Here is a 16,685-nt window from a genome sequence, read left to right as displayed (position 1 = left end):
AACGCGTTCCGTTTAGACCCAGAGCAAACAATATTGTTTGACTGATGGCCCTTAATATAAAGACTTTGGACTTTACGTTTCCCAATTTTTGCTTTAAGTTATTTTGTTATTTACATAATAATGTAAATAACCTAATAATTATCCTTATTGCTGTTTTAGAGAGCAGCGGTGCTTCAAAGGATAGTTGCAGATTTCTGTCAGAATCTGCAGATTATACAGTACAAATAAAATATTCACGTTTCTCCAACGTTGTCTTCCCAACAGTTTCACTAACATCTGCACTGGATGGCCAGGAAGCGTTCACGATGTCTTCTCCGGCGCTGATAATTGGCCTCTGTCTTCTGTCAGTGACGTTAAAGACGGATTTAATGCGACATGACCATTCAAACAGCAGTCGCTTTCTAAAACATCGGATATGTATCGGATTCAGTACCACATACGAAAGTGACCCAGATCGGATTTGAAAATATCGGATGCCGTTCACAGTGTCATACCATGATGGGATATGGGTTGCATAGGGTCAAAAAAATCAGATTTGCTGCGCTTTCGCCTGCAGTGTGAACGTAGCCTTATGCTGCAAACCTGATCTTCTCTGGTGTTGTTTCAGATCAGAGATCAACAGTTATCAAATCTATATTTTTGAGTCTAATTAATTTGAAAACTTTACTGAGATCAACAACTGCTAGTTACTACTTTTACAGTGCACTTCATCCCCGAGGTCAAATGTTAATTTAACCTTTAGTTGTTGTTGTTTTAGCTCTCTGAAAGGATTCTCAGTATGTGTGTAAATAATGTCACAGCTCTGAAAAAAAGCTCCCACTTTTTTTTGTTTGTTTAGTCTCATTCATTGACTCATACAGACTCTGCTAACATACTGATTTAATGGGATAAACACATTTATGCTTCATTTAGTAGCTTCATTAAAACAGTCTATCATCTACAGACTGTGTTTTCCCTCTTTTGTCACACACTTTGAGCCATTTTATGCCAAAGTTAGAAGAAGGTTTCATGTCTTCACACGTCAGTATGTGAACTGACGCCCCAGTCTGACCAGTCAGACAGCATATTTACAAGTGAGGCAATGAAGGAGTGTCCTATGCACATACACCATTAAATGACAAGAAACCATTTGAACAGACACATAGATCAGTTTGTACACAAACAGTAAAAAACTGTCTTTAAATAAAGGTTTTTAGTGGAACTCTTTATTTGATTTGTCTTCATTAAAGGGAGGTTTTTCTTTTTCTTCAACTGTTTTGCTGTGAATATTTAGCTTTTTTAAAAATCATGAGTGTGAGTGAATGGACAGATTATTGTTCATAATTTTTCTGTATTTGTTTCTGAGCAGCAAAAGAAACTCTGAAATGTCGGATTAGTGCAAAGGTTAGTCCTGTTCATGTGTATGCAGGAAAGCTGTGTACTGTAGGATTCATGAGCCTTTAGCAGGAGGAGAGTCAGAAACCATCAGTCAGAACTCGGTCACATCAGATTCATATGTTTAAACCAGATACTGAATTTGTTGGTTTTTGTTTTCCAGAAGAAAACTGTAGTCTCACCATTAAAGTCAAACACAACAGTGTGCTGCTGATTAAGTCCTAAAATAAAATGGTTTGTCATAATGTGTGAGTTTATTCAAGTTATTAACTTATGTATTTTATTCATCAAACACTTGATCCATGTTCATTCTTGTTTAACTATAGATGAAATTTTTGCTAATATGCAGTGTTTAGATAATATGATCATAGATGTCAGTGTTTATGTGACGTCTGCGTCAGGGCCGTGCAGAGAGGTTTAAAGGGGCGGGTGCTCAAAGTTAAAAAGGGGCACATTGAACCAGGCTGAATAACAACAACACACATTCATCAAGAATCTAATATGGGCAACAAGGCAAAGCAAACGTAGCCGATGTTTTACCTGATGGGTACAATGTTGCTGTTGAGGGGTTGCTGTGGATAGTGCTGGAGGGCAGGGCTGTGTTGATCTGAGACTGTAGACATTAAAAAGTCCATAGGAGAGATGGTAGCTGATTAAACAAGTGTCATGAGATAATAACAAAATGCAAAGATTGGTGACAGCGCTTGGAACCATAAGGCAACAAAAAACTGTGAGAAATAAATTAGGCTCTGCCTGTGAATCACTCTTTGCTTCTCTTCTTCCTTCCATCCCATCATTTCATATATCACTCTCCACTTGCTGTCTATGTGAGAACAAGGCACAACTTGCTATTGCAATAAACTATAATCTAATTATCCACACCTAACAACTCTTGCACTTAATCTATAATAAATGATGACAGAAAAATGTTATAGCACTGCCTTTAGTAGCCTCACACAGCTCCTACTGTTTCCTCATGTCCTTACCAGGCATGTCTGGACAATGTTATATCATGAGTAATATTTTTTTTTAAAATCCATCTAAATAAAACACACACATGCACGCACACACAGTGACATTTTAGACCTTCTTCAGAATACTGTATATACTATGGGCATCACTGTGCTGATCCAGAATCCTTACATTATTATTTATTACTAGAGCTACAATAATAAAGCAATGAGGAGGGGGAAGTAATAAATATGAAATAATGTATTTATGATGATTCCATTTGTTTCACTATCCACTCTGTGCAGGGGCAAAGCTTATTACATTTTTAAACTGTAGAGATACAATAATTTTACTGCTGCAAAATCCAAATTTTGTCTTATTTAAAATATAAATCTAATATAATCTGCTTTTTTTAATATATTATAATTATAATAATGCATAATTATGTGGACATGCATATTAGATCGTTTTTTAGTGAAATATAATCCCTCCAGAAAGGCAGGAAAAGCCCAGAAACTTACTTTAAAACTAAATATGTTCTAAATACTTTAAAACTAAATATGTTCCCTAAAACGGTGGACAGAGCTACAGACCCATGACAGCCTTACACAGGTAGCCAGCAGCTATGACTAGCACTACTTGTGCAGTTAATAAAAGTACAGGTAATGTTCGTCGCGCTGTTGCAAACACAGCACGCTCGTTTGTTTCAGTTCGTCAGTTGCAACAAGACAGCTTACCAACGTGTACATAATAAGCTAATACTCCTGGGTGCTATACACTACAGTGTACGCTGTACACCTACTTACTGGTTTTGTCGCATCAGTCTGTGTCCCTGAGTTAACTTGTGTTTCTCCTACAGCTCCGGACCGCTAAAAATGCGCGTGCTCTTTGTGAGCTCGTAACCAGCGCGTTCTGCCGTCAAGGGCGATCATTGGTTAATTGTGATCATGTGACTGATGCAAGCCAGATCCTTTTATTTAGCAAAACTGTGATTAATACTTAAATATTATTGTTGAGGGGCACAGACAGGACTCCGTACGCACACACACATTAAAAAATATATTTTTTTAATATATATTTTTTAAAAAGTTGCCTCAACAACAGGGCACTTTGGGCACCCATCAGGAAAGGGGCGGGTGCTCAAGCCCCTCTAGCCCCCCCCCCCCCTCTGCACGTGCCTGGTCTGCGTGTTATCCATGTTGACATACATTGGAGAGAAATATGGAGGAATGATTAGAGAGCAGTGATCAGATGATTAATCCATAGTCTGTGAACAGTTGGACACTCCATTCAGCTTCGAACTTTTTAAATTTTATTTCAAAAAAATCGTAAATTAAAACATATAAACTGATAATTAATTGATAATGTAGAGAATAGTTAGTAACATCCATGTTTGGCTGTCTACTTTAATACTAGAAAATACTACTAGATACACTACTAGATAGAAGAGGCTTATTAACAGCAAATCAGTGAGTGCAAATCAGTACAGTTCTACGGTGGCCCTGAGAGGCCAAACGGACTGCAACTTCAGAAAACACTTGCAAAAAGAAAAATGCTGCAAAAAGAAAAACACTTGCAAAAAGAAAAATGCTGCAAAAAGAAAAATGCTGCAAAAAGAAAAATGCTGCAAAAAGAAAAACGCTGCAAAAAGAAAAACACTTGCAAAAAGAAAAATGCTGCAAAAAGAAAAACACTTGCAAAAAGAAAAATGCTGCAAAAAGAAAAACGCTGCAAAAGCACACAAACAACGGAAATAGGAAAAAAGACAAATCACACAGAGCTCATGTAGAAACAAATGTACAAAATATGTTCTCCTTCATTTCTGTCAAACAAAGCTGTATGAAACGTTTCCAGCTGTTAGTATCATGGTTGCTAGGCAACCTGGGCAGCGCAACGGAGGCTAGACCGTCCCATCTCACAAGCCTACAAGCCTCACACTTCCGGCCTCAGCGGTCTTTGAATGCGGCCCTTGAGGACCGTTAAGGCTGCGTACTTTAAGGCTGCAGACCCTGAATTGGGAAACAGTCCCTGAATTGGGATACAGCCATACATACATGTTTTGGTTCGTGCAACTGGTCCGTCCGGTTATTGTCTCCCCAGAAACATTTCCGTTGTCTTTTTTCCTATTTCCGTTGTGCTTTGTGTGCTTTTGCAGCATTTTTCTTTTTGCAGCGTTTTTCTTTTTGCAGCATTTTTCTTTTTGCAAGTGTTTTTCTTTTTGCAGCATTTTTCTTTTTGCAGCATTTTTCTTTTTGCAGCATTTTTCTTTTTGCAAGTGTTTTCTGAAGTTGCAGTCCGTTTGGCCTCTCAGGGCCACCGTACAGTTCTCTGCACAGTACGCAAGAATAATTAAAGTGAAGTTTTTAACTCTGCTTATCCTCTTTGAGTCATGGATCAGCTGAAATGTTTAAAAATGTTGTTCTGACATATTGAACTGACTGAATATTAAGCTTCCAGTCACAGTGAATAAGGATGTGTCAGTGAATGCATCGCGTGAGCTTCATGTCTCCATCTAGTAGACTGATAGTAGAAGTAGAGAAGCTGATGGCAGCTTCTTCTGCCTCACACTGCTGTCTGACTGCATTCAGCTGACACCGAGATGAAGCAGGAAAGAAGCAGCTGATATTTGGTGTTGGGACAGCACACATGATGGAAACGAGGATTTCAGTTGATGTGCACATGAATGATTTGTGTTTCATCTGCAGGTGAAGGTAGAAAGTGTGTGTGAGCTGATGTGAATTCAGCAACATGGATCAGTGTGAGGACAGAGAGGAGGGAGTCCCTCCCTCTAAAAGAGCCAGAGAGAGCCAGACCAAAGCTCAGAGGTGAGATGACCATCTCTAACTGTCCATGACTCTTCTCCATGTCACAGCTCAGCACTCACATCACTGCTCCATCATTATTCACAGGAACCAACCTGGACCTGAACCCAGCTGTGTGTCCTTAAAGAGTGACACGTCAAAGGATCTTCATATTTGTTTTAGAGAAAGACATTTATCTGACACAGAGTAAGTATGTCTCAGTATTAAAATGGGGCTGAAAAAATATTTCAGAGGACAAATTGTTGAATACAATAATTTGAATTTTGGATGATTTATTATATCTACTGTAGTTTGCTCCATCATATTCATCGTGTTTGTAATTTGTTTTCTTCTAGTTTATACAAAACTATTTTAGTTTCACAATTATTTACAGAATTTAAAACTTAACCCTAAAGTGTGCTTTGGGTTTTTTTCTCTGTCAGGATGTATCAGAAGCCTGAACACAGCTGTGTGTCCTTAAAAAGTGACATGTCAAAGGATTTTAATCCTTATTTTAAAGAAAGTACTTCTGCTGCAGAAAGGTAATGTGTCACTAAATGTTCCTACTGACTTAGGTTGAACTGTTTTTTCTGAAAAAATTTCCCAACATGTTTAATGTCACAGCTCAGCTCCTTTTCACACACTTTTATGTTCATATGTAAAGCTGTGTGTTTCTGAGTTATGTTTTTTCCCTTAAACACAGCAGCCAAAGATTGAAGAATTAATTTTTTTTTTTGATGCATTTCTTTTTTTTTTTTTTTTTGATGCATTTCTACTGTGAAGAAGCTAAGTGTCAGTTTTACATATTGTATTAACATAATTGATCTAAAATCATGCAAAAAGTACATAAATTTGCAGCCAATGCCTCAGGCATTTTTATACAACTGTTTAAAATTAATTACAAATGAATTCAGATGTAATGTTTTGAGGTTTTTTTTGTTTGCTTTGTGTGCTTTCCTTCGAAAAACATGCATTTATGGTTTCTTCCTGCACTAAACATGATCACAGTATTCAGGAAAAAAGCGTCACAAAAATGATTTTGCATAACTATTGACTGATCAACACCATTTCAAAACTGACATATAGCTTGAAGTCCACATTTTAGAAATGCATTCAAAAAGAGAAAATGGGGAAGTTCTGGTCTGTTGTTTATTTTTTGTGAATTACGTTCACTGGAAGAACATGATGCTGGAGTGGGAATAATTATGTAGGTGTTTTTACCTGTGTACTTGATTTCTGTTGACCTTTATAAACATGTTTTTATGTACATTTATATCATATGTTATGCTACTAATATATGAATACCTGTTGATGCGCAGATTTGATTCTTCAAGATAATAATTGGTACTAATGGGTAGTTTTGAAACGGCTCTTTTTCATATTGCAAATTGTTAGTTAAGTTAAATAAATTTCTAATTAGTGGAAATTTGGTTCACTTTGGAAGGGTAATCCATTTTTAAGTGCTAAAAATGTCAAGTAGATTAACTATTTCTTCTTTTAAGACAAGCATAACAGCCATTGTTTTTGACTCTTGAGTTGACCTCATCCACAAACACCTATCAAAAAGGACAATAATGAAGATGGATGATAAGATCTGGGAATAATGTTCACAAAGTTCTTTATCTCATGAGGTGTACTTCACAAAAGAGTAGGGTATTGTTTTGGCTTTAAAATTAAATTTAAAATTTAAAAATGTAATGTAAAAACAAAAATAAACAAAATCCAAAAATAAAACTCCTCATACTTCTCATCTGATCTGATCTTCTCAAATGTCAGAGACAAGGATCTCCATTTTACGAAACACCAAGAGAAACATCAAAACATCTGTTGTGTCCATTAGCTTGTATTTATCTCTGTGTGGAAAGTCATAATGTGAACTACTTCTTCATGATTCTTCATAGAGTGGACCATGAGAGTTCAAAGGTTCCCAGTGGTCAACCTGCCAAGCAGCATCAAGCACATTTGGACTCTGTATTTATGGTCTGTACATGTAGAACAACTGCTCTTACATCTGTTCTGTTCACTGTGATCTCCATACTGCACTTTTGTTAATGTATCCATGATGGATCTGAGGTTTTGTTCAATGATTTCAGTCTGGATGGATTATTCATATCGTCCTCTGTTCTAGCTGCTGGAGGACAACATCATGACTTTTGTGAAGAATGAGCTGAAGAAGATCCAGAAGACTCTGAGTTCAGATTACTCAGAATGCTTAGGGAGCCAGAAAGAGGATGATGGGGTCTTAGAGGATGAAGATAAAGAGGAGACCAGGAACAGCAGACAAGCATTTGTGAAAATAACACTGCACTTCCTGAGGAAACTGAAGCAGGAGGAACTGGCTGACTGTCTGCAGAGCAGTAAGAGGATGTCTTTAAAGATTTAACCCTCTAAAAACGGCTGGAGTGGGCACGCTCGGTTTTGCGTAACTATTTTTAAATCTCTGTAGAACTGGAACCACGTAAGGTAGTGCAAATTTTTTTTTTGCATATGAAACCGGAGGAGTTGTACTTACATGTTATGCCATTAGCTAGTCCTAGGTCACGGTTTCCTTCCACATATAGCTTTGCAAAAACTGCATAAAAAGCGCTTGCAGCAACACAAACATAATATTCCAGAAACATGCTTTGCCGATCCGATCAGCTGTTCGCAACACTTCCTAGGTTGGAATAGACATCAGTGTGAACTATCGTATGTCTGCCATTACCTGGCCGAAACCGGAAGTGACGTCATTTTCGTGGAAAATGTAGGTTGTTTTTTTTTTGTTTTTTTTTTGTACCTTCAGGGCCATATAAGCCTATACTGGTGTTTTTAAAAGTCATATTTGACTTTATGACTTTCTGTGTCGTTTCTGGGATACTTAGAACTCAAATTGCACTGCTGGAAATAGTTTATTTTGATGCATATGCTGTTTGTTTTGCAAATTTGCATTATAATATTTATTTTCGTTTTTCCTTCAGTATATAAAAATTGATGTATCTCAAAAATGAAACTATGAAGACACTCAAAATAAATTTCCTGTGGTTGGAAACTATTTTGTGCAACTTTTTTGTATTTACAGTTTTGAGGAATAAACCTCTTAAATTTCTCTAACTAGAAATATATGAAAAATCAAAAACGATTTTAAATTCTTTTGTAGTTTATTGCGCTTTTTTTGCAATTCATGTAGTTTCTATGGACTTAATGCATACATATGACTAAAATTTGGGCTATAACGGTTGTATTGATGTATAGCAACTTGAAATGCTCCCAAAAATGGCACTACAGCATGTAAAAATATAAAGATAAGCTGTTGCGGACTTGGTGTCTTAAGGGGTTAAGCTGCTGCATAAATGGGAAATTGAATGATAAATGAAAAGATGCACCAACATAGATTCAAAAACCTATATTGGGGGGACGAAAGATGTAGGGGTATTTACTGGATAATAATTCCATCATTAAATGTATTTGTGTGTTTTCAGAAATATTTGATCCAGATTTTCGACATGAACTCAAATCTTCGCTGAAGAAGAAGTTCCAGTGTGTGTTTGAGGGGATTGCTAAAGCAGAAAAGCCAACTCTTCTGAATCAGATCTACACAGAGCTCCACATTACAGAGGGAGGGAGTGCAGAAGTCAATGATGAACATGAGGTCAGACAGATTGAAACAGCATCCAGGAAACAATACAGACCAGAAAAAATAATCAGACAAGAAGACATCTTTAAAGCCTTACCTGGAATAGATAAACCAATCAGAACAGTGCTGACAAAAGGAGTGGCTGGCATTGGGAAAACAGTCTTGACACAGAAATTCTGTCTGGACTGGGCTGAAGGCAAAGCCAACCAGGACATCCAGTTCATATTTCCATTCACATTCAGAGAGCTGAATGTGCTGAAAGAGGAAAAGTTCAGCTTGGTGGAACTTGTTCATCACTTCTTTACTAAAACTAAAGAATCAGGAATCTGCAGGCTGGAAGACTTACAGGTTGTGTTCATTCTTGATGGTCTGGATGAGTGCCGACTTAGTTTGGACTTCAACAAATCTGAAATCCTAACTGACCCTAGAAAGTCCGACTCAGTGGACGTGCTATTGATAAACCTCATCAGGGGGAATCTTATTCCCTCTGCTCGCCTCTGGATAACCACACGTCCTGCCGCAACCAATCAGATCCCTCCGTGTTGTTTTGACGTGGTGACAGAGATCAGGGGGTTTAATGACCCACAGAAAGAGGAGTACTTCAGGAAGAGATTCAGAGATGAACAGCAGGCCAGCAGGATATTCTCCCATATCAAGACATCACGAAGCCTCTACATCATGTGCCACATCCCAGTCTTCTGCTGGATCACTGCTACAGTTCTGGAGAATGTGCTGAAAACCAAAGAGAAAGGACCCCTGCCCAAGACCCTGACTGAGATGTACATCCACTTCCTGGTGGTTCAGGCCAAAGTCAAGAGGATCAAATATGATGGAGGAACTGAGACAGATCCACACTGGAGTCCAGAGAACAGGAAGATGATTGAATCTCTGGGAAAACTGGCCTTTGAGCAGCTGCAGAAAGGAAACCTGATCTTCTATGAATCAGAACTGACAGAGTGTGGCATCGATATCACAGCAGCCTCGGTATACTCAGGAGTGTTCACACAGACCTTTAAAGAGGAGAGAGGACTGTACCAGGACAAGGTGTTCTGCTTTGTTCATCTCAGTGTTCAGGAGTTTCTGGCTGCTCTTCATGTCCATCTGACCTTCATCAACTCCGGAGTCAATCTGCTAAAAGAACAAGACATAGCTTATCAGGACTCAACAAGAGGATCTGCAGAGACTCATTTGTACAAGTGTGCTGTGAACGTGGCTTTAAAAAGTCCAAATGGTCACCTGGACTTGTTACTCCGCTTCCTTCTGGGTCTTTCAGTGCAGACCAATCAGACTCTCCTACAAGGCCTGGCGCAGACAGGAAATAGGTCACAGACTATCCAGAAAACAGTCCAATATATCAAGAACAAGCTCAGTGATAATCTGTCAGCAGAGAAAAATATCAACTTGTTCCACTGTTTGAATGAACTGAACGATCATTCTCTAGTGGAGGAGATCCAACAGTTCCTGAGTTCAGGAAGTCTCTCCACAGATGAACTGTCTCCTGCTCAGTGGTCAGCTCTGGTCTTCATCTTACTGTCATCAGAAAAAGATCTGGATGTGTTTGACCTGAAGAAATACTCTGCTTCAGAGGAGGCTCTTCTGAGGTTCCTGCCAGTAGTTAAAACTTCCAGTAAAGCTCTGTAAGTTATAAGTTTTATGCTCGAAAGACACTGCTATCATTTTAACAGGGGAAAAAAATGACACATATTATTTCATTTATGTCCCATCAGGTTGAGCAGCTGTAACCTCTCAGTGAAAAGCTGTGAAGCTCTCACCTCAGTTCACAGTTTTCAGTCCTCAAATTTGACAGAGCTGGACCTGAGTAACAATGACCTGAGAGATTCAGGGGTAAAAAAATTGTCTTCTGGACTGACAATTTTACACCTACAACTAAAAACGCTCAGGTCAGGCTTATAAAAATAATTTAAAATGTGTTTTTAACCCTAGGTTTGTTAAGAAAAAGCAAGCAAACCATAAAAAATAAAATAAGTGAAATAAAAAAATGTTTGTTTTAATAATCTGGGATTTTTTTTGTGTCATTGACTGACACTCAAGTTTAATTACCAAAATAAAAATTGTACATAGTACTTAAAATTTTAAGGTATATGTAGTCTCGAGTTGGTAAAGACTACTATAAGTTTTTATTTTAGACAACTGATGTTTAATTTCCTGCAATATATGATTTTTTTTAAATTTTCTTTTATTTGATAGTGTTGTTAAAAGCATGCAAGTCAATTGTCTTATAAATGTGCAAATTTGTATTACTCATGTTGTCTGTGAAGGTTCTCAATCATCCAGATCATCGTAGTCTAAGTAGCTTGGAAAGAGAAGCATCTGGACTTCTTTAAGTTGCTTGAAGACATTTTACCTCTCATCCGAGAAGCTTCTTCAGAACTGAAGAAGTGTCTCATAGTAAAGTGGTGCACATTCCTTTCCAAGCTCCTTAGTACTAAATGAAATATCAGGAAATATTCAAAAGCTTTTTCCCAAATGAACTTGCAAAGACTATAAAACAGGTAAAGACTACAAGCCATTCAATCCTTATGCAACCGTTACAAGAGCTTGGTCTGCATAGCCAGCAATAGGTTGGACTCATTTCCGGTGCGTGATGGACTCTGCCAGGACTGCCCTTTGCGACCGATTCTGTTTTATCTACACAGTTTCTAGGCATAGCCAAGTGGTTGAACGCTTTCCACTGGGTGGCCTGAGAATCTAATCTCTGCTTTTCGCAGATGATATGGTTCTTTTGGCTTCATCGAGTGATGGCCTCCAGCTCACACAGTAATGGTTCGCGGCCAAGTGTGAAGCGGTGGGAATGAGAATCAGAACCTCCAAATCTGAGGCCATGGTCAGCAGCTGGAAAAGGGTAGCATGCCCAGGGTGGCAGGGACAAGTTCCTGCCCCAGGTGGAGGAGTTTAGGTATTTTGGGACCTTGTTCACAAATAATGGGAGAAGGAAGTTGGAGATCAACAGATGGATTGGTGTGGCGGCTTCAGTGATGCGGAAGCTGTACTCATCTGTAGTGGTGAAGAGAAAGCTGAGTTTAAAAGCAAAGTTCAATTTACCGGTCGATCTACACCCCTACCCTCACCCATGGTCACGAGCTGTGGGTCGTGACTGAAAGAACGAGATCGCTGATACAATCGGTGGAAATGAGCTTTCTCTGAAGGGTGGCTGGCCTTTCCCTTCGAGATGGGGTGAGAAGTATGGCCATCTGAGAGGGGTTCAGAGTAGAGCCGCTGCTTCTCCACATCGAAAGGAACCAGTTGAGGTGGTTTGGGCATCTGACAAGGATGCCTCCTGGGTGAGGTGTTCTGGGCATGTCCCACCAGGAGGAGCCCCTGGGGTAGACCCAGGACACACCGGAGAGATTATATCTTTAGGCTGGCATAGGAATGCCTTGGTGTTCCCCCGGACAAGCTAGAGGAGGTGACCGGGGAGAGGGAAATCTGGTCTTCTCTGCTTGGGTTGCTGCCCCCAAAATTACATGCACTATGGCCGCTTCAGCCAACAGAAAACAAGTTAAAAATGTCTTTTCTTTTTACTTTCAATTATAGCTACTTAAATTTGTTTTTGGTAACTCAGTGGCCAGTGGTGAGTATATCTAGTATTTACTTCCAAAACCCAACCCAACACCTCCAGTATAATTTTATTTCCCAAGGGAAATGTAATCTTTGCATTAATTGGTTTCTCTAACACTTTCTGAATGATCTCTGCAGGCTGTCTGGCTGTCTGATCACACAAGAAGGTTGTTCTTCTCTGGCGTCAAGTCTGCACTCTAGGAGCTCCCATCTGAGAGAGCTGGACATGAGCTACAATCATCCAGGAGAAGCAGGCGTGACTCTACTGAAGAATCTGAAACTTGAAACTCTAAGGTATGGAGAAGCACACAGAGAACACATATTCAAAATAAAGCAATAAAACATACTCAAGCTTTTAAAATTGCACACAACAGAAACTCTGTTGAGCAGAAATAAAAGAAATTTCTTAAGAAGTTCTCCAAAACCCCCCCACCATTTTCAAGAACATCAGCAGTTAAACCCTTACCAAACTGATCTGTGCAAATGAAAAATCTTTAATTGTTACTTTCTGACTGTGGATCAGATAAATTTAACCTTTGTACCGAGATCAGTTCACAACATGTTTAGCACAACAACTAGATACAAGTGGAAGCTAATAGCCTAGCTCTATAAAAACTGGAATTAATTGTAATAACAACAATTTTGGCCTCATTTCGCAACCACAAGCCAAATAAGTTATTTAATGAAGAAGTCTTCAATCACAAGTCAATGAGCATATGATTTTAAAGTCTGACATTCCAGTCCCCCCCCCCCCTCTTTCAGGGTGGAGCCTGCTGGAGAACATTGGTTGAGACCAGGTCTGAGGAAGTGTAAGTGTGTTTTTAATGTGATTCATGAAAACAAAGCAGCACACATTAAACCATCTTCAAACTGTCACATCATTCATTCACATCTCAAATGTCAGGAGTCATCTTCAAAGTGTCGATCAATGAACGAATGATGGATCAATAACTGCAGCTGGATTGTGTTTGTTCTCTCCATCAGATTCCTGTCAACTCACAATCGACACAAACACAGTAAATAGAAATCTCAAACTGTCTGACAACAACAGGAAGGTGACACGTGTGGAGGAGTTTCAGTCATATCCTGATCATCCAGACAGATTTGATGATGGGTATCCTCAGCTGTTGTGTAAAAATGATCTGATTGGTCGTTGTTACTGGGAGGTTGAATGGAGAGAACTGGCTGAGATATCAGTGAGTTACAGAAAAATTGTAAGGAGAGGAGACAGTAATGACTGTTTGTTTGGAAGGAATGATCATTCATGGAGTCTGTACTGCTCTCATGACTATGGATTTGATGTTTATCACAATAAGAAAAAAACATGCATCTCCTCCTATTCCTCCTCTTCCTCTGTCTCTAACAGAGTAGCAGTGTATGTGGACTGTCCTGCTGGCACTCTGTCCTTCTACAGAGTCTCCTCTGACACTCTGATTCACCTCTACACCTTCAACACCACATTCACTGAACCTCTTTATGCTGGATTTGGGTTATGGTTTGGTCAGTCTGGTGCGTCAGTGACTCTGTGCTGAGTTGAGTGTAAAGAGTTTCCTCCTGTTAGAGAAACACTCTGACTGTTGAAGAGATAGTTCAGTCTGTACATGTCTGTCTCTTTCACTCAGAAACACATTTTCAGATTTGTGCATTCAGTCAGTTATTGTTTAAACTGTACTAAATGATTCCTTTTAAAGTTCCTCTTCAGTCCTTCAAAGATGGAAACTACAATTATTCCAGGATCCACGTGTTGTTTTTCTTTTTCCACTCAAAGCTGCACAGTGAATATCAGTATGCTGTTTTTCTTTTAAGCTCAGGTCAGCTGAGATGATTCAGTACATTTTAGTTGCAGTTAGTTTGTTGCAGATGAGACAAACTGTGATATCAGAGAGGAGTCACTGAGCTTACCCAAAAGATCAATTTACTGTTCAGATATTCACACATTAGTCTCCAATGGATACAAATTTTATGAGCAGCCAGGGTTCATTGTGATATGTGTTTTGTTTTTAGAATAACGAAATATAGCTGGACTTTAACTTGCTTGTGATCCCTTAAATGTATTAGTTCCCAACATTATTCTTTGTTGAATCACTATTTTGTGTTGGTGGATGCCAGCATTGTAGTTTTATTGTGAACCTGCTCAGTTTCCACAAAAAAAGTCTAATCGGCATATTACAGTGAGACTCCAGTTTCATCAGCAAATAAAATCTCTCTCCAATGTACATTCAAAGAACGATTAATTTTTTGTAAATGTTTAGTCCTTTTATTGGATGAGCATGACACTGCCTCTGAGAACCTAAAATTATGTTGGTGTGTCTAGACCAGGGGTGTCCAAAGTCCGGCCCGCGGTCCATTTTTAATTGGCCCGCAAGTAATTTTATAAATTGAATAGAATATGGCCGCACTTCAACTTTTGCTGGAGTGTATTGCACTTCTTAGTTTTAACACCAGGGGGAGCTACTGTTGATCAAGGCAGTTGCTCCACCAAAAAGGACAATCACAGAAGAAATTTACCCCCAAGTTACTAAACATGGCAGAACCAAAGAAGCGAAAGGTAGAAAAGTGAGTGCAGAAAATTTCAGACAGGGTGGGAGAGTGAATATTTCTTCAAAGAATTCAAGGGGACGTGTGTCTGTTTGATCTGCACTGAAACTGTGGCAGTTACGAAAGAGTATAATGTACGACGTCATTATGAAACCAAACATCAGGCCTATGCATCCGACACTGGTGCTGAGCGAGAGCAGAAATTAAAGCAAAGGGTAGCTCTCCTGCAGGGTCAGCAGCAGTATTTTTTTCGTGCTCAAATTGTCCAGGAAAAGGCTCCAATAGCCAGCTATGAGGTCGCCCAACTCATGGCAAGACATGGCAAGCCTTTTTCAGATGGAGACCTCATAAAACACGGCCTCGTTAAAGTCACCGAAATAATGTGCCCGGAAAAAGTGCAGGACTTCCACAACGTCAGCGTGTCCAGAAATACAGTTGTGCGACGCATTGAAGACTCGTCAGCCAACATTAAACTGCAACTGTCTGATAAAGCTGTGCTTTTGATTTTTACTCCATCGCATGCGATCCGAGCACTGATGGCACAGACACCGCACAGCTGCTAATTTTTTTGCGGGGAGTGGACGAGAGCACGAGCGCTTTAGGTGAGTAAAAAATATATTCCACAGTACCCGTGTGTTAATAAGCATGCACGTGCAGGTACACAAGCTTCAAATATCAATAATGCGCAACAATTCTGTCACTACCCTGCTTTTGCGCACCACTATATGCGTTTTTCTTGTTAACACACAAAGTACACACCGCTCTGCACAACGCCCACATGCAAAGTCAGCTGATCTCATCTGATGCAGATTTGCTCCTTGATCAAGTGACATTTGTCCGGATTTTTGGCACGAGTGGCGATCAGCACCGCAGCTGGATGGCCCGATTTACATACCCAGCGCAGCTGATACTCACCAGAATAATTTACTAAAATTATACGGACGCCTGTTATTAAGTCCAGTTCAGTCCGTTAATGTTGATAACCGTTTCAAACGAACGTTAATAGATGTTTTGCTAAGCCTAATAACTTAAATAACAAGCTTGAAATGTACCCGTCCCATTTTCCCCTTTATTGTTTTTCTCTGTGCTGTAAATCTTCTGTCTAAGAAGAAATCTGAGGCTGTTCTGTGAATGAGCTACCAAAGCTTTTTATGAATAAATCAATAAAGATCCATTTATGGAAAGCTGTGATGAAGGCAGTTTTGTCTTTAATTATATTCACCAATATAACATATTTGACCACTTTTAAGTGATTTTTCTAACTTTTTTCTAACTTTCTAACACTAAAGTTAAGGTTATATACCTAATTTCTATTAAGTGGCCAAGCCCCTCCTATATTTTTATGTATGTGGCCCTCAGTGAAAAAAGTTTGGACACCCCTGGTCTAGACTTTTACACCGCTTTTTTGGTTGTGACCTTATTTAATTCCTTAACGCCTAGTGTATCATATTTGACACATACAGGGTTTTTTGTTTTGTTTTTTTGCCAGTTTTGGGGATTTCAACATCATTGTGAATTTTTCAACAGTGTGAATTTTTCCCCCTGTAAAACCTAAATAAACTGCAAACTATATTTTTAAGCAATTAAAAAAACAAGACAATATGATAGAAATTAAATGTCATATATGGAAATGTGATTTTTTTAATTAAAAAAATTAAACAAAAGAAGGTTAAATAAACACTATTTTTAAAAAAGTAAAATTTTCTGACAATTATATCATTCAGGCTTTAAAGGGTTAATGTAAGTTATCTAAGATAACATCATTTCTTTCCTTTGTAATGAAAACACGTGTTGTGCTTGTAACTCAAATAAAGCCATTCTTCATGTCA

The 16,685-nt window shown here is 38.8% G+C and overlaps 2 protein-coding genes across 2 annotated transcripts in view; both read left to right on the top strand.

Moving 5' to 3' along the window:
• LOC146361499 (uncharacterized) overlaps positions 1-5,068 on the top strand; it is a 43,899-nt gene extending 38,831 nt beyond the window's left edge. The window contains exon 24 of the mRNA XM_084922358.1: positions 265-5,068. The gene's annotated coding sequence lies outside the window, so the exon portion shown is untranslated. The remainder of the gene's footprint in view (positions 1-264) is intronic.
• Positions 5,069-5,882: 814 nt separating this feature from the next.
• On the top strand, positions 5,883-16,685 carry LOC146361498 (protein NLRC3-like). Its single transcript, XM_084920713.1, has 7 exons — positions 5,883-7,106; positions 7,255-7,483; positions 8,585-10,376; positions 10,467-10,640; positions 12,457-12,612; positions 13,081-13,127; positions 13,303-16,685. The coding sequence occupies exons 1-7, from the start codon at positions 7,014-7,016 to the stop codon at positions 13,848-13,850; spliced, it is 3,039 nt and encodes a 1,012-aa protein (XP_084776839.1). The 5' UTR covers positions 5,883-7,013; the 3' UTR covers positions 13,851-16,685.

This window comes from Perissodus microlepis, chromosome 23 (assembly GCF_051167445.1).
Source record: "Perissodus microlepis isolate ML-2025 ecotype Zambia chromosome 23, ASM5116744v1, whole genome shotgun sequence".
Taxonomy (NCBI): Eukaryota; Metazoa; Chordata; class Actinopteri; order Cichliformes; family Cichlidae; genus Perissodus; species Perissodus microlepis.
The sequence above is the reverse complement of the archived record's forward strand: the minus strand, read 5'-3'. Positions and strand labels throughout refer to the sequence as shown.